The sequence below is a fragment of the Doryrhamphus excisus genome, linkage group LG8 (genome assembly GCF_037039965.1).
Source record: "Doryrhamphus excisus strain RoL-2023G ecotype Guam linkage group LG8, RoL_Dexc_Guam_v1.1, whole genome shotgun sequence".
Taxonomy (NCBI): domain Eukaryota; kingdom Metazoa; phylum Chordata; class Actinopteri; order Syngnathiformes; family Syngnathidae; genus Doryrhamphus; species Doryrhamphus excisus.
Window position 1 is genome coordinate 11419025 of NC_136364.1, and position 23049 is coordinate 11442073.

Here is a 23049-nt window from a genome sequence, read left to right on the forward strand (position 1 = left end):
AACATTAAAAAATTTGTTGTAGATACTTGCTACCTAAGCCTTTCTGGGGTATACTGTATGACCACCAGAGCATTGCTAAAAACAACAATAGTGACCCAAGACTTTAACTGCTTGTGTTTTATATATTAATTCTGAAATAGGCACCAGCACCCCCGCGGGTAGAAAGCGGTAGAAAATGAATGATGAATGAGTTAAATCCTAGAATCCCGCCCCCGCCCTCACTTTGCTCCTAAATGGCGCAATCACCTGTCAATCATCCATACTCCGTTTCAAACGAGCTCAGGCCCCACTAACCGGAATAAGTATGACATTTCTTCAAAACAAAATACGTCTATGTTTAGTGTGAGCAAATAGACAATAAATAGATGGCAATTTAATGTATGCCTACATTTATGACTTTAACGTCAGTGGGATAGAAGTAATATAGCTTTAAATACACGCCGTAGCGTATGCTGTAGAGTGGCTTGTTCGCCAGCTGTGAATTATTGTGAAAGCAAACAACCAGCTACTGCTTCTGGCTAGCTTTTCGTGTATTGTCAGCTGAACGTAGCAATGGATGAGCTGCCGCTAGAGGCTTAAAAAAGACTCCAGATTTTTTTTATTTAAGTAACAACTGTATCGGTAGCAACTGTTAAAGTCATGATATATTAGCTAACTGTACAGTATATATGTTTGCATACCACGACTTTTGTAAATGGGTGTTTACCACTTGCTTATAGCAACGTAGCCTAGCTGTAGCTGCTGAACTCTAAGGTAGCGTTTTGTTGAATAAGTTTGGCTTTTTTGTAGTCTCCTGCTTCTTAGCATGGAGATATTTGGGGCATGCATGGGATGTACGGCGTTTTTTGCTTCATGTGGACTTGTGTTTGCTGCTTACAAACTTGGCTTGCTGTACCAGTTGTTCCACAAGGTAAGGTTTTGAGACCGCATCAACAAAGTACCGTATGTTTATCTGTTCCTGCTATACATAAGTAAACTATTCAAGTAGATGACCCCACATACTCTGTCGCCACGCTAACAATCTTTCCCTTTAAATGAAAGATAAGATATGGCGCACTCATGTAACAATACACTTGGTCTTGCTTTCCAGCACAAAGGTCACCATGACACCCTGGTGCTTTGTAGCACTGCACAAACATCACCACACACAAACAACAAAGCTATTGTGCAAATTGTAGTTAAAAATGCAGTTTGGCAGGTGACCTTTTCTGCAACCACCCGTTTAGAAAACCACCCCTACTTGTTTAAGGTCTGTGAATGTTAATATAAGTTCCCTTTCAAATGTCCTGTCCTGCAGACGGAGACGCAAAGCCCTCGACATGGCGGTGAAAGTGTGGCGGAAGTCTTGCGTGCCCATGGGATCAAGTATGTCTTCACCCTTGTCGGTGGGCACATCTCGCCCATCCTGGTGGCCTGTGAGAAAGTGGGCATCCGTATTGTGGACACCAGGCACGAGGCCACAGCTGTCTTTGCTGCTGATGCTGTGGCGAGGCTTTCAGGTGCACACCGATCCCCCCCTAAAAGCCCCCAAACTACTCTAATTTGCACCGATCTTGTACCTAGGCATGTGTGTTTACGCCGATTACCCTTAAAGCTCATATGACTCATCAACAAGCATACACGCAAGCACACTGTGGTTGTTCCCGGGTAGGGCGTCCATCACTGTATTATTTCTCATTGCTGTCACTGGTACCCTTCTGCTAGAGTGGTAGCACTGTGTGAAAGAATGTGCTTGTCTATGCTATGTATTTCTAACGATGTATGAAGTGGATGAATAACTATAATAATACAAAATACTCCTCAATACCCCCTGCAGGTACTGTTGGCGTAGCCGCAGTGACTGCTGGCCCAGGGCTCACTAACACTGTGACAGCGGTGAAGAACGCTCAAATGGCAGAATCACCGTTGTTGCTCTTGGGAGGGGCTGCTGGTACACTCCTTCAGGTACGATCCAATACATTCTAATGATCTCAAACATCACCTCACTTTTAATAGCTTATTGTTGTGGTACAGGGCAGAGGAGCGCTGCAGGACATTGACCAGATGTCTCTGTTCAAGCCTCTTTGTAAGTTCTGTGCCTCCATCAGAACAGTCAGAGAAATAGTGCCTGTGGTCAGAAAGGCTCTGGCTGTCGCTCAGTCTGGAACCCCGGGGCCAGTATTCATAGAATTCCCCATCGACACACTCTACCCCTTCCATCTGGTGTCCAAAGAGTTTGCTGTTAAGAACCCTCCAAAGGGCCTGATGGGCAGAATTGTTTCCTGGTATGTTATCAGCCTGTGTTTCTACTTATATATACTTATAACTTACTTACATCTACTTATAAGTATACCTTAAATTCTGGAATTATATCCAGGGAGCTTATTTATCTAAACTGCAAAGAGGGCACAGCCTTAATTAATTGCAGTTTGGAATATGGAAAATTCATTACACAACTTAATTTAGCAACTTGAATGATTTGGAATGCATGGGATCGTGGAAAGAAAAACTCTTGATTCATTGACCACAGTAATTAACAATTCTCAATATTATAGTCTGACTTGCGGTGTCATCTTACAAACCTTAAACTCATCACACTGCAACTTAACACTCACAAGGTATACTGCAGAAATATATAAACATGGACCAGTACGACTTTGTGTGAGGCAAGCATTTCTTTGGAGGACAAGCAGCATTGAAAATGGTGGATGGCACTGCAGGGCTGCCTCTGTCCTCCATAGGGAGGCTAACGTCAATGCAGCGGCCCAATGGATGTGTTGCTCAGACACTGTGAGTCACACTGTTACATAGTTATAAAGTTATTTATTATATAAGCTGCTCCTTCTCCATTAACGCGGCTTGTGAGTTCATAGTGCAGCACGTGTGAAGCGCGGTTGACATTTTAAATCAAACAAAGAGGCAGATAAAGCAGCCCGAAGCTGACCACTCATGATACTCCCACATACCTATATTGTAGAGTTAATAAAGACTACATCAGGGTGTTGCTTACAGCCACAGCTGTTAATGTCTCTTGACCCGGCGCTATTTTCTTTTTGTAGACCACGCACCCAGCAACGACACGGATCAGTCTCTATGACCCAGTTAATTGCCTTGAGACATTCATCAATTCATGCACTGATTGCAGCTTTTACATTAACTCATTTAATTAGCAGATTTAAGTGAGCGTCTTCTCGACAGGTATATGAAAAACCATCTCATGAATATTTTTGCTGGCGCCTGGGAGAAAAGAGATGTTTCACCACTTCCCGTTGATGTCCCACAAGCCACCAATGATCAGGTACATCCGCTTTGTGGTGGACTTTCATGATTTTGGCAGGGGGGGTTGACAATCACTTTTGTGTTTTTTTTCCCCATGCAAACCAGGTACAAAAATGTATGGAGCTGGTGAGCCGAGCGAAGAAACCTGTTATTCTCCTGGGTAGCCAAGCCACGCTGCCGCCGACACCAGTCGATGAGATCAGGTAAAGACTCATGCTTCACTTTTGTCATCTTTTAGATCACTTTGATTTCTTCTCAGTCCTAATAAGTTGGAATGCATTATAGGAAGGCTTTGGAGGACCTGGGCATCCCTTGCTTCCTTGGCGGCATGTCCCGGGGCATGTTGGGTAAAGATAGTCCAATCCACATTAGACAAAACAGACGTGATGCACTGAAGGAAGCGGATGTGGTGATCCTAGCAGGTCAGACATTAAGTTAAATTGAATGTTGTTGCCTTCGTAAATGAGCCATCATGTTTATCGGTGGACTGTATATGTGTTTCTCCTTTTGCACACTTCCAATTCATCTGTGTTTTCGATTTTTCACAAATATATTCATAAATCATCACTGTTTTAAGGTTGAATACTGCCTATTTGTCAAATATATGCACATTTTATATATTTTATGCCTAAATGAAGGCCTAATTTTCAAGCATAAAAAAATAGCTAAATGAACTATACTACTAGGCCCCTTCATACCCATGCCACCCTAGTGATAAGTGGCATAGAAAAAGGATGGATGGATATTTAGACCGTGGGCGAGAGGCGTGATACACCCTGGACTGGTGGGCAGCCAATCACAGGGCACATATAGACAAACAACCATTCACACTCTCATTCATACCTATGGACAATTTGGAGTCACCAATTAACCTAGCATGTTTTTGGAATGTGGGAGGAAACGGGAGTGGCTGGGATTGAATTAGTATTAATGAGACAATATCTATCGCATAAAGTACTCTACACACCGGTAACAAAAAAAAAAAAAAACAAGCAGTATATTGTTAATAAGAGTGTAAAAGTGACTATATGGGGGTTGTATCGTATCTAGAGGGCGCTAATAATGTTAAAAAAACATATTTAGAAGGTTATAAACAGGTTTTCTATATAATGTATATAATAGTAAAAGGTCAGGTTTCTGGCATATGTATAACACATATTACAGTAAACGTCACACAAGGGTATTTACGAGGAGAAAAAACCCCGATGGGACCAGGACGGACCAGCACATGGTGTGTTGCCATGGTAACTCCAAGCTACGAGGGTGCTGAAGTTGCATCTTCATCGTAGGTGGCCCACAGGCAATAATCAAAAATGTAGAAACCCTGTTATCGTTTTTCCAGGAACCGTGTGCGACTTCCGTTTGAGCTATGGCAAAGTTCTGAGCAGACGCAGCATCATCATCGCCGTCAACAGAGACAAGACGCAGCTGCTCAAAAACTCTGATATGTTCTGGAAACCAACAGTAGCCATTCAAGGTATGTTCATGCTGTTGACAGGGATTAGCCCGCATGGACAAACAGCTCCTTAAAACCTCCATGTTTGTCTATTTGAAGGTGATGCTGGCTCATTTTTACTACGACTGTCCAAGGGCTTGAAGGGCCATCACTGTCCAGGAGACTGGCCTCAAAGCCTTAAAGCAGGCGATATTGCCAAAGAAAGCATAAACAGGTTTTTGTTTTGTCTTTTTTTGGTAGAAATGTACACTACCGCTCAAAAGTTAGGGATGACTTGGAAATGTTTTTGTCCAGTCTGAGATATGGCTTTTTCTTGGCAGTCCTGCTATGAAGTCCAGCATCCTGAAGTCGCCGCTTCACTGTTGATACTGACACTGGTGTTTGATGGCTACTATTTAGTGCAGCTGTGAGGCATCTTTGTCTTAAACTACACACTCTCTTGCACAGTTGTGCAGCGTTTTTCTGTCCTTGTTAGACCCAGTTTGTGCTGCTTTCTGAAGGGAGTAGTTAACAGCATGGTAAGAGATTTTAGTTTTAGATTTTTAGATGGCTTTTCTAATCATCTATTAGCCTTATAAAATGATGGATTAGCTTGGATTAGCAGCCATACCAGGAGATTGATGCAGAGGACTGACAGTTGTTGATAGTAGGCCTCTATGCAAAAATGTAGATCCTTTTTTCAAAATTCATTTTAATTGTTTGTGAAATGGAAAAAAATGTTTGTGAAATGCATGAAAAAAAAATTCTTTGGAAAACAAAGACATTTGCAAGTGATCCCAAACTTTTAAGCGGTAGTGTATGTAGGGCCACAAAACCCAGTTTCGGAAAGGGTCCTATTGTAATCTTTTTTTTTTTCCAGGACGAAAGCTAACGAGAAGACTGAGTTTCACCTGAACCCCTTGAAAGTTCTCCACCTTTTGGATGATCTAATGGCAGAGGACAGTATCATCGTGGCGGATGGAGGAGATTTTGTCGGAAGCGCCGCATACATCATGAGACCACGAGGGCCGCTGCGCTGGCTGGATCCAGGTCTGCACATCACATGACTCATGAAGAACTTCTTTGGTTCCTGATGACTGTTGTTTTGTCTCCGAAGGGGCGTTTGGCACGCTGGGAGTTGGCGGAGGATTTGCTCTCGGAGCAAAACTGTGTCGGCCTGAGTCTGAGGTCGCTTTTTCTTAAAGTGCTGTACATGCTCCACTTGGGATACCTCATGACTGAAATATGACCTCCTGTGGGTATTTTTTTAAGGTTTGGATTATCTACGGAGATGGATCTTTGGGATACAGTGTTGCCGAGTTTGACACATTCACGCGACACAAGGTACACACCATTATCACATGTGGATAAATTCTCAACCTAGTGATACTGAGGAACACCAGAGATTATATATATATGAGAAACTGTATTAACCAGACCCGTCAGGATTGAATGATCCCACCAATTCACACAAATTCAACCAATCACTGCAAATTATACACGGCTGTGCAACTTACGCACACATTTTGGCTGTGTACGATCAACATGAACTTTTCAAGCATCAAACATACACAGAGAATGTCTGCAACTTGGGGATGACAGCAGACAGCCGACAATAAGGGAGCGTTTGTTTTGCAAACTATGAATGCTTATGTGTGAATTGGTCACATGCGTACAAAAAGGCAGCAGATGGAACACACTGTAGGTAACATTGGTAAAAGATGTAGATAAAATACACAACGCTTTACACACACTCTTATCAATAAGGATAGAGTGTGTGTTTTTTGTGTAGCTGTAGCTGTTATGTTAGCATGTCTTACACCTATTCGGCCTGTTCTCTATTCTTTTATTGATAGAATTTGCCTTCCAAGAGGACGTAATGTCCGTTTTGGTCATAAAATAAATTACCTGCAAAAAATGCGACTTATACTCCAGTGCGACTTCTGTATGGGTTTTTTTCTTCCTAATTATGCATTTTTAGCTTTGTGCGACTTATAGTCCAGAAAATACAGTATATGTTTTGACAGTGCAGGCAAACTGCAGCCCATATAAGGAAGTCCGGAGTGTTGGAAAAAACTCTGTAATAGCGAGCGTGCAGAGCCATCTGAAACTTCTTTCGGGGCTCACTTCCAAATGTTCAAACCTCATTATCTGACACTTTGGCATTGTTTAATACGGGAATACAACATTGTTACAACATTTATAAGTCAGAAAAGTGAGCATAATAGGTCCCCCTCAATATTCTATATAATACTCTACTCTATATATGAATTTCCGTCTTCCAGACACCAGTTATTGCTTTGGTGGGAAACGACGCGTGCTGGAGTCAGATTTCCAGAGATCAGGTTCCCATTCTGGGCAGCAACGTGGCATGCGGCCTGGCATTCACAGGTGCGTTGCTGCACGCATGACATGCATATATCCTCTATGCATTTCCCAGTGTGTTTTACGTACAATTTTTCTGCAGATTATCACACAGTGGCAGACGGGTATGGCGGTAAGGGCTATGTTGTAAGGCGTGAAGATGAGGGACGGCTCCGTGACATCATCGGGGAGGCACAGATGGAGAGCCGAAAGGGCAAAGCAACACTCCTCAATGTCCTGATAGGCAAGACCAACTTCAGAGAGGGCTCCATCTCTGTATAGTGCTGTACATTAGTACTAGTACTATAAACTACTGTACACATGGCAAGAACATGAACAGTAGTATCTGCCTTAACTTCAATATTCTTTTAGGGTTAAAAAGTTTGGAAAAAGCCATTTTTAACCTCTGTTTTCATCGGCGAATAAAGATTTACTGTTAAATGGCAAATATGTTGTATAATCAGTTATATTTAGTTATAATTACATATTCAGTTATATTTAGTATCAATTATATGTAGGATAAACTGTCATATGTGACAAGGGAAAATGTTTGCACTTGTTATGCCCATTGGATATGCAGTGAATGTAATTGTGTATGCAGTTGATATGATTATGCAACATTACTTCCAATATACATTGTATTGCACTGTACATGTTAATTTGCTGACTTGGACTGGAAAATATGTTTATTGCAGTCTTAATTAATTGATCATGATGTAAAGATGCGTTCCGGGTTAAATTATAAATTAACATTAAAGACGATACAAAATCAATCAATTAGGCCTTCAAGTATCTGAGTATGTTTTTTCTTTGTTTTTCTGACGCTGCTACATTTCCAAATGGAAAATTGAAAAACCGCCGAGCTATTACTGAGTAAAGTATTGAGGACAACGGGAAGGTGTTGTTACATTTGTAAACGGAAGATGGCAGTCTAAGATGCGTTATTCTCTGCACACGCGTGGTGACCCATAAGATCAATCTTTAATTCAATTAAAAGACGTTTTCAACGTGTGCTGTGATTCAAAATATAGTCAGCGATTATTTTGCATTGTATTTTTAGAACTAACGTGAATATAATATGACAAATACAAAAGTGTATAATATACAAGCAACTTGCCTTTTCAATGTGGGCTTCGTTCTATACGTGAGAAGTGACGTGCTGCTGTTTAAACGTAATTTTCCTCGGAGGCGATGCAATAAACATGTATTGTTTTATATATGTACACTCAGGCCACCTGCCCACTCCACCCATGACGTCACACAGGCGGGCATTTCTGAGTCCTGCTGCTTTCAGGTGCTCATTATTCATATGTGGTAAATGAATAACTCCAGCACGTAAAAACAGAATAAATAATAGTGTTGACGCTGCTCGATGAATTATTTAATAAAAACGATAACCTGTTGATACGAGTTATCGCGTTGTTTGATTGTGTAATTGTCGATTCATGATAAGCGATAAAGTATAGCCGCGGAAGAACCGGTGCGCGGCCGTAGTCACTAAGTTATTCGAGCAGCAAGTGAAGGCATCACAAGACAAGCGGCACAATCACCACAGGCGGCGACTTCAACCTCTTATTTTCTTCCAAACTTCAACAAGTATCGAGCCTTCTCTTCTACACAACCTTACCTCAACGCGGTCGTTTATGTTCTTTTTTCCACACCAATACTTTCAGCATGACAAGTTAACCGGAGGTCGTGTTGCTTTTTTAGTCGCAACAGTTGTGGTAGTTCCAAAAAAAAGTCAAGTTAGCTCGATGCTAGTTTGAATTGAAACTACTGCTTTGTCTGTCAGTATTTCATACACATACTTGACGAGGTGAATATTACAACCAAACACGATAAGGGAATTACAAGCTTTTCTCGCTGGAACTGGACTCAGAAGCAACGCTACGAATTTGAACATTGGACACCCACTTATTTATATCTTATTTATATCAAGGTAAGTCGGCATATCGTCGTACTATCACTAAGAGTATATTAATTTATATATGTTACGTAGAACAATAGTGTAAACATCATATGTCAATACGGAAGATGCTTACTTCCTGTTGCATGATAAATCCGATAGGGAAACGCATGCAGAGCTTTTAGTGATATCATTTTACAGCGTGATGGTACTTGTGACTAGTGCAACCACCTATTGTTTTCATAGCAGTTGTTGGTTGGTGAGAGACTGGCAGTTTTCTTGTCTCTCCACAGGTGCTGAATGGCCTCTGTTGTCGCAGTGAAAACCGAGAAACGACCTGCCGCTGATTCACAGGATGCAGACTCCAACGCCAAGAAGCCCAGGTATGCTCGGGAGTGACTCACAAACCAGGTTTGTCAACAAGACAAACACCGTCTCCTGTTGTTTGGGAAAGCCCTACATTCAAACATGAATTGTATTTGGGATTTTGTCCAATTCACACAGGGTCATAATTACTAACACAATCACATAATCTTTTAATAAGTGGCGTTGAAGCCTGGCTCAGTCCATTCTAGTTCCTTGGATCCCAGAGAAAACCAACCATTAAGTGTTCAAAATTAAGTTAAGTGCTTGGAAACTTGTGACCACAACTGTATGATCTGTCTGGCTATCCTCAAAGGAAGCTGCTGCCCAGCCTGAAGACAAAGCGTGCCCCCGAGCTGGTCTTGGTGATTGGCACCGGGATCAGCTCCGCAGTGGCCCCCCAGGTCCCCGCTCTCCGCTCCTGGAAAGGTCTTATCCAGGCCTTGTTGGATGCCGCCAATGACTTTGACTTGCTCGAAGAGGAGGAGAGTCGGCGCTTTCAAAAGCACATGGAGGAGGATAAAAATCTGGTGCATGTGGCTCATGATCTCATTCAGAAACTATCACCGGTAAGTTTATTCCCTTTGCCTCGCCTTATTACATAACTCTGTTGGAATGCTATACTGCATAACACAAAGATCATCTATCCTTTAAAATGCAGACAGTCACTGGCATTCATCTTTTAAGAAATTGCTAAAATTTCTTTAAAATTTCTTAAAAACATGCACACACATGAAACAGTTACAATGTCCGCTATCATTGGGATGCCGACTGGTGGAATTGCATCCATAGTGTCTTTTAGCACAAGACATGTGCTCCCTGTTGAGCACCTAACCCTCAGGTTAAAAAAAATGCGCAGAACAAATCAGCATCTTGCTGAGTTTTTGTAGCGATATTGTTGGGTATACATTGAGAGCTGGTAATCCTTCAGTCTGTCCTGTTTTGTTGGTAGCTTGTGGAATTTCAAAGGTGACCAACTATTCGGCCACAACCTCCCAACAATACATACGTATGTGAGGCATGATTTATAACCTAGGGTTAACTTTTCAAAACTAACAACACAGTCCCAGCATCATTAGGTGGTGTTACCAGGGAGTGGCTTGAGGCAACGCCTATAGTGAGTCGTTGTTAGTCTTCTAGAGTAATTGGCACTAGCTTCCACAATAACAATATTGCTGTAGTTCATTCATTAATTCATTCATTTCCTACTGCTTATCCTCACGAGGGTTGCGGGGGGTGCTGGAGTCTATCCCAGCTGTCTTTGGGCGAGAGGCGGGGTACATCCTGGACTGGTGGCCAGCCAATCACAGGGCACACGCTAACCACTTGACCGCCGTGCAGCCCCAAGTTGGGTTAATATACATGTCAATTATGGGAATGGAACACTGTTGGCGTGTTTTGTTTTTTTAAGCTAGTTCGTATGAACTATGCTATGTTACGTTTCAACTCATGTTATAATGCACAGAAAAGGGAAATTAATATGTGTTAGTTTCACGTAAAGGATTGTGAATGATGGGCAACCCCTTCCAAAAAAGGTTTAGTTCCCCTTTAAGGAAGTGGATAGCGAGCTTCGCTAAAGCCAGCTGACTTCATGCATCACATTCATTCCTAACAATCATACAAGTGTAAAAAGATGTGATCCACTTAAGGGTGTTTGAAACTTTGAGGTTTGACGTCTAGTCGACCAAGTTTAACTAAAGTCAAACACCTTTTGGACATCCCACTATGAAATTGCGCTAGTGGATAAACTTGATTCATTGTTTTAAATATGAAGTTGGCATTACATTTGTCTGAATTTTGAAGATATCCTAATTGCATCAGTAAGTGTTGACGCCAAGCGGAGAAGTCTGTATTAAGAACCACAAACAGCCCAACCACCACCAAGCTATTGAAGTTCCTCCAGGAACTTCCCCGCTTTGATCATTCAGTGAGAAGTGCAGACAAAGCCCATTGACCGACATTGATAGAGGGTTTGTAAACAGCACAAGAACGGAGAACATGTGTTTTCTACCAATCAATGCTCCCTCGTGTCAGCTGCTTCTTTTCTGTTTGCTAAGCAGTCAGAGGGAAGTGTATTCCTCAAACCCATGTCGACATATCGGAGTCAATGAAACTACATCTGCTCACCCGTCATCTGATCTTGTCATTTTTTTGTCATAAGAAATACAGTGGTACCTCGATTATGTTTTTAATTAAAAAAAATCCCATAGGAAATAATGTAAATTGAATTTGTCCATTCCAGACACCCCAAAATATGAACAAATAATACATTTTATACTTATTGTTGATGTGGACTTTTCATACATTTTGGCGAGATTCAATTAAAAATGGGTTCTCACCATCTTTATCAAACTGCTGCCACTCCTATCTTTCTTTGGCCCCATAGTGTGGTGTTTAGCAGTCACACTCAGTTAAAATGAAAATGAAAATGCACGGACAGTGTGTCAGAACGACACAGTACAAGGCAAACAGACAAGTTTATGTGCAATATTGTAAAAAAAAAATATTGTAAAAATTTTGAACGAAAACTGAAACCCAAGATAAAAAAAACAAGGACTGACTTACTTGACTGTAATATACATAAAATGCATATGAATTATTCCAGAGTCAAATAATCACCATTACAAAGCCTATATTATCTGCCCATAACATGACATTATGACGCATCATTTCATCTTTCTGAAATGTCATTCAAGTGTAAAAAGAAGTGGACTGTCCAGTAGTATGCTTGGAGGCAAGTCACCTTGCATAAATTCATCACTTTGCTGTATTTGCTGGTTGTCTTGTTCAACCTGCTGACGTTTTACCTCGATTCTACTGAGCAGCCTTCACTTTCGTTGCTACACTACCACTTAATTACAGTACATTACAGTAAGTTGAATTTCCAGTTCGATGGTTGTCCTCGTATTTCTCCTCTTTTCTGTTAGTCCATTTATTTTGTGGGGTTTATTTTATTTACCTAGGACCAGCCTACTCTGGAGACAAGCCATCTCATTTGCTGCCTGGTTTGTCTCCTGCGTTATGTGCGTCTCATCGCCATTGTTTTGATACAGATAAAACTCACTTTGTGTACAACAGAGGCAGCAAACACTTTTCAACTTCACCCAACATATTCACCTCAGTCATCCCACAGCAGTGCAGATGCCATTCGCATTTCCTTTTTTTTGGTTATGTGCTCAAGCACGCTGAGTAAAACAAAAAATGATGGGAACTCGCAGCTCCCCAGCTACACCCAAACACCTATGGCACTATAATTTGCAGCTTTAATTGCATCTGCAAATGGTCTCACCTTCCTCCAGTCAGTCACACATTCCACTGCCATATAGTCTCACAAGGCCACGATTCCCAACCTTCATGGAAAACTGCACTTTCTGGAATTTTGCCCACCATTCACAATCGTTATGTGTCATCATGGCAGCCATTGGCCACTGAACTGCTGTGCTGGACAAAAGGCATTAGGGGGCAGAACCTTTTTTTATTTTAAACTCATAATTGTACTTGTATATTTCTTAGGTATACGTACATGTGTGTGGTATATCTGACTGTTAAGTTGCTGTGTGATGATTTTTTTTAGCATTTTTGTAAGATGACACCATAAGTCAGACTGTTAAATTGACTAATGACCTCCTGAAATTTCTGATTGGTGAGAGGCTTGTTGTGAGTTCTCCCTAATAGCTCATAATTGGCTTCTGGTTCTCACGGACCGGTGCGTGGATGTGGACATGTGGCTTATATGTATGTACAAATCTGTTTTTCTCCTTTTTTTTTTTTCAAAAAAAAATAATTCAATCCCAGACATTTTTCAAAAGCCATCCCTCTCTGTGCCAGATATTTTTGATAATTGTGACTGATTTTTCAAGGAACACAGAATAGTAGTACACAGAATATCAGCAGTAGAACATAAGTAAGTTTCAGCAAAATAGCAGTTCTCAACAAAAGGTGAGAAAGAGGCTTTTTGTACATTTCAAGCATAATTTTCGCTCTTAACACATATTTATTGAGCCACAATGTCGACAAAATTATGCCTAAACAACACAAAAATGGTTGTTTTAGATACAAAAAAATATATATTTTTAACAAATATAACACCATATGAACGATTTAGTTTTCACATTTGCACCTGGACTGCGTGTTAGAGCTGGGCGATATGGACCAAAAACTCATACCCCGATATATTTAGGTTGAATATTGATATGCAATACATATCCCAATATTTTTTCCACAGAAGGAGTTTAGACAAAATGAAAGCTAACTACTTAACACAAATTTCTTTTACATTTTAAATCTTCATACATGATGCACATTAAAAAAATATAATCTAAAAATAGTTGCAACAATAAAGGGGGCCATTCTTTTCTTAATAAATATAGACATGGACTATATTTATTTGTGCCAAGTTTTAAGGTGGTGAAAATTATTTATTTAATGCTCTGGATTGGAAGAGCCTCCAAATTACAGAGTTACTGCTTATTCCTTGCCGACTTCTTCCACCGCAGACGCGCTAGCCTTTTAGCTTCTACTGAGCCCCTCCTCCCTACTTTTTGCAGGCATGAGGGAGATACAGCTCAAGTCCAGTCTGTATCGATATCAATGATATGGTTGGTTTTGATATCGGGCTTAAAGCAACTATCAATATTTTTCGCCCAGCCCAAGTGTGCGTTAAAATTTCCCTCAATGCGTAACCTTATTTGTGCAACACACCGTGATGCCTTTCACTTCCTGTTTTGTCTATTTTAATGGAAGAGATGCAGGCCGAGTTCTTATCAAATGGACTTCTGCCATCTTGTGGCCATTTTGTCAGCTTAACTGTATCAAACATGCTCTCCTCTATTGTGGAGTTGCATCATCACCTCTAAAAACGGCGGGTTGAAAAAAAATGTAAAAATACGTCTTTGGTAGCGAATGACTTAATAGACATGAGCCTGAAAAAAGGTCTAAAAGGGGACATTTAAGAATATTATAGCATTACTGTTTGGCATACAAACACACAGTGTTGTCTGGCCTTTTTCACTGTCTCGTGTGAACAGGAATGTTTTTAACACAGTTTCATGTTGTTGCAAACTTAACCTACATCAGTAAGAATGCTAGCCTTCTACTAAATCCACTAACACACTTTCGCTTAGCTGTGTTTTGTTGTCTGCCAGAACCCTTTCAAGTAATTAGGGTAATCTTATGAGCATGTGCAGAATGTTTGAAGCAAAACCTCTCCTTATCCTTCCTTGGAATATTTCTTGCCATACGTTGAAGGAAATAATAAATATGCACGATGTTGTCCAAACAGTCACAAATAACTTTTTTCAAATTATTAAAAAAACATGAAGGCTTCTTCTCTTTTTTTTTTTGTCAGCCGCTGGAATTTTCCTAAATATATTTGTGCAGAACTGCATCTTCCAGATAAACAGCACTCTTAGTGAAACCAGTTATGTACAAAAATGACTGTCGGTTTGTAAGAGTACACTTGTGTACATGCACTTTATTTGCTGTTTGCTTAAGTCCTCAGATGGCCCGGGACACACACAGCCATCAGCTTGGCTGCCATAGACACTACTAGATGTGGTTAATGGGGTTCTTCCTGTGGAAAGGAATCAAGTTGTTTAGCCCATTAGAGCGGTAGAGACTCTCCACCGAGTGCCACATCTCCCTGTGCTCGGATCACCTTGGTCACTACACCAGCATACATTGCTATCTCTAGCTGCTTTCCACTTTTAGTGTCGTCGGGATAGAAATCATTATCACACCCATTATAAGCTGAAACATTGGTAAAATTTGGAATTTGTTCACATTTTGGGCAGGAGTTGACCATTCTTTGGTTCCACTGCATATATTTATTTTAAAACACTTGACACTCTTGATTTAGGTCACATGATGAGGGGATAAGTAACACTGTGAAGTCAAGTTCAATCCAATTAGACTCCTGACTTACCAGGTAGGTGGGTATGTGTTAGAAAGACGAGGTGACGTTGAACTCAGGAGTTGGTATGATGGTGTGTGTGTATATGCATATATATATATATATATATATATATATATATATACAGTGCATCCGGAAAGTATTCACAGCGCTTCACTTTTTCTACATTTTGTCATGTTACAGCCTCATTCCAAACTGAATTAAATTAATCTCTTACCTCAAAATTCTACACAAAATACTCCATTATGACAATGTGAAAAAGTTTTTTTGACTTTTTTTGAATTTATTAAAAATAGAAAACTAAGAAATCACATTTACATAAGTATTCACAGCCTTTGCCATGAAGCTCAAAATTGAGCTCAGGTGCATCTTTTTTTCCACTGATCATCCTTGAGATCTTTCTACAGCTTAATTGGAGTCCACCTGCAGTAAATTCAGTTGATTGGACATGATTTGGAAATATAATAACTGTCTATATAAGGTCCCACAGTTGACTGTGCATGTCAGAGCACAAACACCAAGCATGAAGTCAAAAGAACTGTCTGTAGACCTGCGAGACAGGATTGTCTTGAGGCACAAATCTGGGGAAGGATACAGAAAAATTTCTGCTGCTTTGAAGGTCCCAATGAGCACAGTGGCCTCCATTATTCGTAAATGGAAGACGTTTGGAACCACCAGGACTCTTCCTAGAGCTGGCCGGCCTTCTAAACTGAGCGATCGGGGAAGAAGGGCCTTAGTTAGGGAGGTGACCAAGGCCCCGATGGTCACTCTGTCAGAGCTCCAGCGTTCCTCTGTGGAGAGAGGAGAGCCTTCCAGAAGGACAACCATCTCTGCAGCAATCCACCAATCAGGCCTGTATGGTAGAGTGGCCAGACGAAAGCCACTCCTTAGTAAAAGGAACATGGCAGCCCGTCTGGAATTTGCCAAAAAGCACCTGAATGACTCTCAGACCATGAGAAACAAAATTCTCTGGTCTGATGAGACAAAGATTGAACTCTTTGGTGTGAATGCCAGGCGCCATGTTTGGAGGAAACCAGGCACTGCTCATCACCAGGCCAATACCATCCCTACAGTGAAGCATGGTGGTGGCAGCATCATGCTGTGGGGATGTTTCTCAGCAGCAGGAACTGGCAGACTAGTCAGGATAGAAGGAAAAATGAATGCAGCAATATATAGAGATATCCTGGATGAAAACCTGCTCCAGAGCACTCTTGACCTCAGTAGACTGGTCATGTACCTTGACCATATAGACAGTAGACATTAGCACACAGCCAAGATCTCAAAAGATTGGCTTCAGAACCACTCCGTGAATGTCCTGGAGTGGCCCAGCCAGAGTCCAGACTTGAATCCGATCGAACATCTCTGGAGAGATCTGAAAATGGCTGTGCACAGACGTCTCCCATCCAACCTGATGGAGCTTGAGACTTATTGCAAAGAAGAATGGGCAAAACTGCCTAAAGATAGGTGTGCTAAACTTGTGGGATCATATTCAAAAAGACTTGAGGCTGTAATTGCTGCCAAAGGTGGATCAACAAAGTATTAAGCAAAGGCTGTGAATACGTATGTAAATGTGATTTTTTTGTTTTCTATTTTTAATAAATTCAAAACATGTCAAAAAAACCTTTTTTCACATTGTCATAATGGAGTATTTTGTGTAGAATTTTGAGGTAAGAGATTAATTTAATACAGTTTGGAATGAGGCTGTAACATGACAAAATGTAGAAAAAGTGAAGCGCTGTGAATACTTTCCGGATGCACTGTATATATAACAGGAGGAGCGCATGTTAATCGTCAAAAAATAGCTGCCATTAAAGGAAACTACAGTTAACGTGCCATTATTGTAGTTTATAATATAAAGCTTCAATGGCTATGCAAATGCCAACTCAATCGCATGCACTGTGTTGAAGGAGTTTCATGAAAAAGGCAATGATGTCGCTTGGAAACATTTTCTCTCGTGGCTTGTTGAAGTTGAAACGGCGGCTCTTCACAAAGATCTCTTTGAGCACATGTGCAAAAGAGACAAAATGTGGCGTGGTTGTGGTTGGGGCCAGATGGACTGGTCTTAATATTGCACAAAAAACCTGCTGATCTACTGGGATTTTTACCCACAGAGAACTAATGATATGTAGAAAATAAAATGAGTGATAATTTCCACTACAAAACTCATGCCTCATGACCGCAGTGGTGGGACTCGAGGAATGATTACTTGTTGAAAAATAGGAAGGATTGAAGAATAGCTTGTTAGCATATTCTCCCAGAGGAAATGTAAACCGAGTCGGAATATATTGCAGTCTTCTTTGCATCAGTCTTCTGTACTCTTCTGTATGTTGTTCTAAGGAACAAACGCGAGGTGCTGAAACCAATGCACCTCGAGTGAGATGAGGTTATTTTTTATTGTGTGATCAATTAATTAATTTACTGTCCAAGGCCTCGTGCCCACATGTTTTTTTCTGAACAAGTTGTTTTAAAATCTTGTGACACCCCTCAAACAGAAGCATTAAATTCAATTGATTTTATGTAACAAAGCGTGATACTGCATTTCTTACCCATATCCGATATCTCCATATTCAGGTATCAGCAGCAGCTCTTTCCTCAATCTAATGTGGTGTAATGAACACACGGTGCATTTTCTTCTGGATGTATTTCACTGATAAACCTTCCACAAAATAGGAAAAAAAACGCAGTATAAGTTATAGGAAAAAGTACCAAAAGACTACTTGTGACTGAGTGATTATTCCCAAGGTGTAACGTTAGATTAGAAGTATTGATGGAAGACACCATACTCTCCTTCCGATCGTGTCATGTTTTCCTTACATGATAGGTTGGACTTTACTTTTTGTTTTCCTTAGTCTTCACACCGTATCCTGTCTCGGGCTCTTATGTTGATTTTCTGTCTCCAGTTTGGTGTTGGTTGCAGTACCTGTTTATGAGTAGTCAGCGCTATTTAGGGGGTGCCCTGATATAACTCCACTCTCACACTGTGTATCTGTCGCGGCTCTGGCCACTCACACTGACTCCGGTGGACGCAGCAGTGGGCTCCATTATGACTGCGGAAACCCACAGCTTGACTAGAGTGCTATGGCATCTGGAGAAAAAAAAATTTGACCCCAAACGGATTATTTCCGTTGTGCCGTATGGCTGCTGTGAGCCTACAACAGGGATTTCAATCTTGGGGAATGCTTCCAGCGGCCACACCGGAGCTTTTTTCGGAGGGTACTCCGGTTTCCTCCCACATTCCAAAAACATGCTACGTTAATTGACGACTCCATATTGTCCATAGGTATGAATTTGGGTGTGAATGATTGTTTGTCTATATGTGTCCTGTGACTGGCTGGTGACCAGTCCAGGATGTACCCCCTCTCCCGCTCGAAGACAGCTGGGATAGGCTTCAGCACCCCCGCGACCCTTGTGAGGATAAGCTGTAGAAAATGAATGAATGAATGTTAGAAAAGCTTCATTAAGTGATATTACTCAGAGTGATAATGAGGAAAACCTGACCCATTTACTATGAAATAATAAAAAATATGTTAATGAACATAAATACATAAAAAACACAGGTAGATAAATAATTACAGTATCTTATCGGGTCAATTTAACGGTCATTTTTTTTGCTTTAAGGTCTTTTTGCAACTTCTTGCGTTATCTCTGCAAGGTTTTCACACCTTGTGTCCCCATTCTGTTCTATTTGTTTTAGAGAACCGGCAACGTGCGCTCCACATTCTTCAAGGACTGTCTCTACGAGGTGTTTGACGATTTGGAGTGCAAGATGGAGCACGCCGGCAAGCACCTCCTGCGCTCGGTGCTACAGTTAATGGAGAGCGGCTCGCTGGTCCTCACTACCAACTTTGACAACTTGCTAGAGATCTACGCTGCGCACCAAGGCACCACACTGGAGTCTTTGGACCTGACGGACGAGAAGAAGGTCCAGGCTGCTTTTCTTTTGCACTATGTTGTGGTGTAGATTGATCTTTCCATTTTTCAGCCAGTCAGCAATTTTGAAAGCAGAGCAAAGGTCACTAAAGCACGCACGTGTGCAAACACCTTATTAGGTTAGAAAAGCCGCTAGTTTTTCTTAGATTACATTTGTCAGTTAAATAATTTCAAGTGTTTAGTAAAGTTCCTGCTGGGTCAATATTAGCCAGTAGATACCTGAAATAGCCTTTTTTGTTTGCAACAGGTGGCGGAAGGTTGAAGGTTGAGCAACTACATGTCTAATTTTGCATATCAGACAATATTTGCCTTTAGGTTAAAGTTGGAAGCAAAGCTTGCTCAAACAAATAGAGGCCTGTACTATTATTGGTGACCACAAAGTCTGTATAGCGCGTGTTAATCACCGCACAAACAGTGGAGTTTGAAGAAATGCACTGACTTGGCTTGTAAGACCCATTGCTTTGCCTCTCAGTCGTGGTATTTATTACATCGTGTCCTCCATCAGGGCTATAATATCCTCTGCTGCCCAGTCAGAACAGGATTGTGTGCAGTCGACTGTTAAGTGCCTTGTGTGTGTGTCTTTGTGTGTGTAGGTGTTGGAGTGGGCTCAGGAGAAGCGAAGGTTAAGCGTTCTACACATCCATGGTGTTTACACCAACCCGTGCGGTATTGTACTGCACCCTGCTGGCTACCAGAATGTACTCAGGAACACTGAGGTTATGGTGAGTGCCGCGATACCTTATTTCCTCTTAAAAGTCAGTAAACTGGCCACATTTCAGCCAGCGTTTTTATCACCATTTGAATGCATCTTCTCAAAGGACAATGCTATACAAATTAAGCTTGGATATCACTTTGAGTGGCTAGTGTACAGCTTGTAGAGAAGTATAGATGTACTAGCCACTGTAAATAACACACAACCATTATTGTGTAAATAGCTGGCAGCCGGCTGCACGGCGGACGAGTGGTTAGTGCGCAGGCCACACAGCTAGGAGATTCAGGTTCATCTCTGTGTGGAGTTTGCATGTTCTCCCCGTGCATGCGTGTGATATGGGTAATCTCCTCTCGTTTTTTTTTTATAGGTTATCAGAACAATTTTTTTACATTTATCGGTATGATGTTCCTCATATCTGCCCAGTGAAGGCTATTGGCTGTTATTTTTCATAATTTTCTTCCCTAAGGCCTCTAATTTGAGGTGTGACACGGCATCTGTTTGAGTCCATATGTCTACTGCACTTTTGAGAAGTAAATAAGTGACACAACCTTGTTTCCCAGCGGGAGATCCAGAAGCTATACGAGACCAAATCATTTGTTTTCCTGGGCTGCGGACGCACGGTGGACGACACCACCTTCCAGGCTCTGTTCCTGGAGGCGGTCAAGCACAAGTCGGACCTGGAGCACTTCATGCTGGTGCGGCGCGAGGACGTGGGCGAGTTCAAGAAGCTGCGCGACAACATGCTGGACAAGGGCATCAAGGTCATTTCCTACGGGGACGAGTACGCTGACCTGCCAGAGTACCTGGAGCGACTGGCCAATGAGATCTGCTTTCGGGACGTTTCGACCAACGGGTGGGGTAAGTTTGCGCCTTTGTTTGTCTTGGCCTCTTGTGCAGTGAATTCTTCAGACATGACATCTGACTCATGTGCCTTTCAAAACAACGGAACGCCCCTGTTACCTCGAGGATCTTTAACAATAGCAAACTCTTGTCATGTACAGCATCTTTGGGTAGGATTTTTACTTTAGGTGCTTAAAAACAACAGGGCATTCCTGATATACAGGATCTTTGACTACTTTTAGTTTTTTTAGGTTCCTTAAAGCACTCGTGTCGTATAGAGGATCTCTGACTAGCATTTTTGCAATAGCGTCCAAAAAACAACAGCGCACTCATGTCATATTAAGGATCTTTGACATTTTTGTTGGAGGGTCCTTCAAAACCACAAGGCACACCTTTATTTATATATATGTATAGGATATGATGACTAGTTGGGTTTTTTTTTGCAGTAGGTTCCCAAAAACAGCAGAGTACTCCTGTCATGTAGAGGAAGTTCCTAAAACCAGCAGAGCAGTCTTGTCATAGAGATGATCTTTGACTATCATTTTTGCAGTAGGATTCCTAAAAACAGCAGGGTAGTACCGTCATATTCAGGCTCTTTGGCTGAGCCTGATCCTGATATACAGGATCTTTGACTACTTTTATTTTTTTGTAGTTTTTTTTGCTATAAATAGCAAAGCACTCGTGTCGTATAGAGGGTCTCTGACTAGCATTTTTGCAAAAGTGTCTTAAAAACAGCAGAGCACTCATGTCATATTAAGGATCTTTGACTGCCATTTTTGTCGGAGGGTCCCTTAAAAACTACAAGGCAGTCCATTAGGACTGGACATACTAGGATCTAATGACTAGTTTTTTTGCAGTAGGTTCCTAAAATGGGCAAAGCACTGTTGTCATGTTGAACATCTTTGACCCCAGAGTGTTTGCAGTAAGTTCCCCAAAAACAGCAGAGTGTTCTTGTCATGTGCAGGCTCTTTGGGTAACATATTTGCACTTGGTTCCTAAAAACAGCAGCACACTCCTTTCATATGGAGGATCTTTGACTAGCCTTTTTTCAGTAAGTTACTAGAAAGGGTAAAGCACCCTGTCTTTGGATTTTTAACGAGAATTTGTGCAGTGGGTCATCAAAAACGGAAGAGCACTCCTGTCATATAGAGGATCTTAGATCGGTCATGTGACAGAGCCTTGTGTTGTTGACCTCAGATCCTGGTCCTTAAACCTTGGACTATGGTGGTCAGTGGCCTCCATACATGAGGCAGCCATGGAATGTGTTGAATTCATATCCATTTTAGAAAATGATTTTATTTGGCTGTAATCAGCCAATATTTCTGGAAACTATACTTCAATCAGCATATATTTATAAACTTTCTTTGTGTGTTTTCAGGGTGTCCCTCACAAAACGGTGGTGAGCAGCAGAACGGCTTTACCAGTCAGAAAAACCTCCTTCAAGGTTAGGCCTGAATGCTTCTCCTAAGCCGTGTGGCCACTCTAGCAAACACCAGTGTGTTTTTTTGTACGCTTTTATGTTCTCTTACTGCATGTTGGTGGCGAAGGAAAAAAAAAAAAAAAAAAAAAAGAGTACCTTTTGTCTCTTTGAGGGTCAAAAGAAGTGCTGCTGTTATTGTTTTTTTTCTGTTTTCAGCTGACTTTTGCAACCTAGCATGCGTTGAAGTCGGCTTCATGGTTAAGTTGTTTTTTTTTTTTTAATGTTGACTTTCTCTTTTTGCCACAGACCTTTTTTGACAGGTGCACACAGGATCAGTGTCAGACATTTCCCTCCAACAAGGGATCAATCCACTGCAAGTATAGTTGCTGATTTCATGGAAACATGTCTGCCATTTTTTTTCCTTTACTTGGTTATTTAAAAGGGAAAATTGTAAGGACTGACTGGTGATGATCAGGTGAGTCATCATATTGGATTGTATATGAAGACAGGCATGTGGATGGGAAGTGAATTTGCCTGCAACGCCTGTTCTCCATGTGTACACGTGAATAGGGACTCGCGCATTATATAAGGCCGCCGTCTTGCCTCGCTCGACGACACATGTGCACGGCGCAACTTCAGATTTGCATCAGGAGACAAATTAACACGTTACACATCCTATCGCAGGGCAGTTTCCTGCAAGTAGCAATCTCTTTGCCACTCCTGTGCTGAGAAGTATTGGTTTTCGTATTTTGAAATGGCAGACCTGCCAACTGGTACTACGCATTTGGACCCTTGAATAGAAATTTCTTCCAAGGTCGGCAGGTCTGAAATACTTGCATGTGGTTGTGACATAGTATTTATAAGTGCTATTTTCCAAAATAAAGCTTTTGGTATCCTACCTTTTTCTTGT

The 23049-nt window shown here is 41.3% G+C and overlaps 2 protein-coding genes across 2 annotated transcripts; both read left to right on the forward strand.

Annotated features, from left to right (window-relative positions):
- The first annotated feature begins 315 nt into the window (after positions 1–315).
- On the forward strand, positions 316–7830 carry ilvbl (ilvB (bacterial acetolactate synthase)-like). The gene is made up of 14 exons (XM_058079879.2): positions 316–910; positions 1298–1499; positions 1817–1944; positions 2014–2264; positions 3178–3277; positions 3364–3461; positions 3544–3680; positions 4601–4735; positions 4814–4928; positions 5574–5743; positions 5811–5881; positions 5966–6037; positions 6979–7084; positions 7161–7830. The coding sequence occupies exons 1-14, from the start codon at positions 806–808 to the stop codon at positions 7337–7339; spliced, it is 1869 nt and encodes a 622-aa protein (XP_057935862.2). The 5' UTR covers positions 316–805; the 3' UTR covers positions 7340–7830.
- A 728-nt stretch (positions 7831–8558) lies between these two features.
- Positions 8559–23043, forward strand: fam118b (family with sequence similarity 118 member B). The gene is made up of 8 exons (XM_058080467.2): positions 8559–8996; positions 9257–9346; positions 9643–9895; positions 18932–19159; positions 19761–19889; positions 20440–20737; positions 22098–22163; positions 22446–23043. Exons 2-8 carry the CDS (start codon positions 9264–9266, stop codon positions 22454–22456), a joined length of 1068 nt encoding a protein of 355 aa, XP_057936450.1. The 5' UTR covers positions 8559–8996; positions 9257–9263; the 3' UTR covers positions 22457–23043.
- The last annotated feature ends 6 nt before the right edge of the window (positions 23044–23049 follow it).

Bases quoted from the DNA above. Each gene is read 5' to 3' on its own strand.
- ilvbl (XM_058079879.2), top strand. From the start codon at position 806: ATGGAGATATTTGGGGCATGCATGGGATGTACGGCGTTTTTTGCTTCA. The intron at 1,500-1,816 runs GTGCACACCGAT...TACCCCCTGCAG, and splicing joins TGCTGTGGCGAGGCTTTCAG to GTACTGTTGGCGTAGCCGCA. The intron at 4,929-5,573 runs GTTTTTGTTTTG...TTTTTTTTCCAG, and splicing joins GCCAAAGAAAGCATAAACAG to GACGAAAGCTAACGAGAAGA.
- fam118b (XM_058080467.2), top strand. From the start codon at position 9,264: ATGGCCTCTGTTGTCGCAGTGAAAACCGAGAAACGACCTGCCGCTGAT. The intron at 9,896-18,931 runs GTAAGTTTATTC...TATTTGTTTTAG, and splicing joins TCATTCAGAAACTATCACCG to AGAACCGGCAACGTGCGCTC. The intron at 19,160-19,760 runs GTCCAGGCTGCT...TTGTGTGTGTAG, and splicing joins ACCTGACGGACGAGAAGAAG to GTGTTGGAGTGGGCTCAGGA.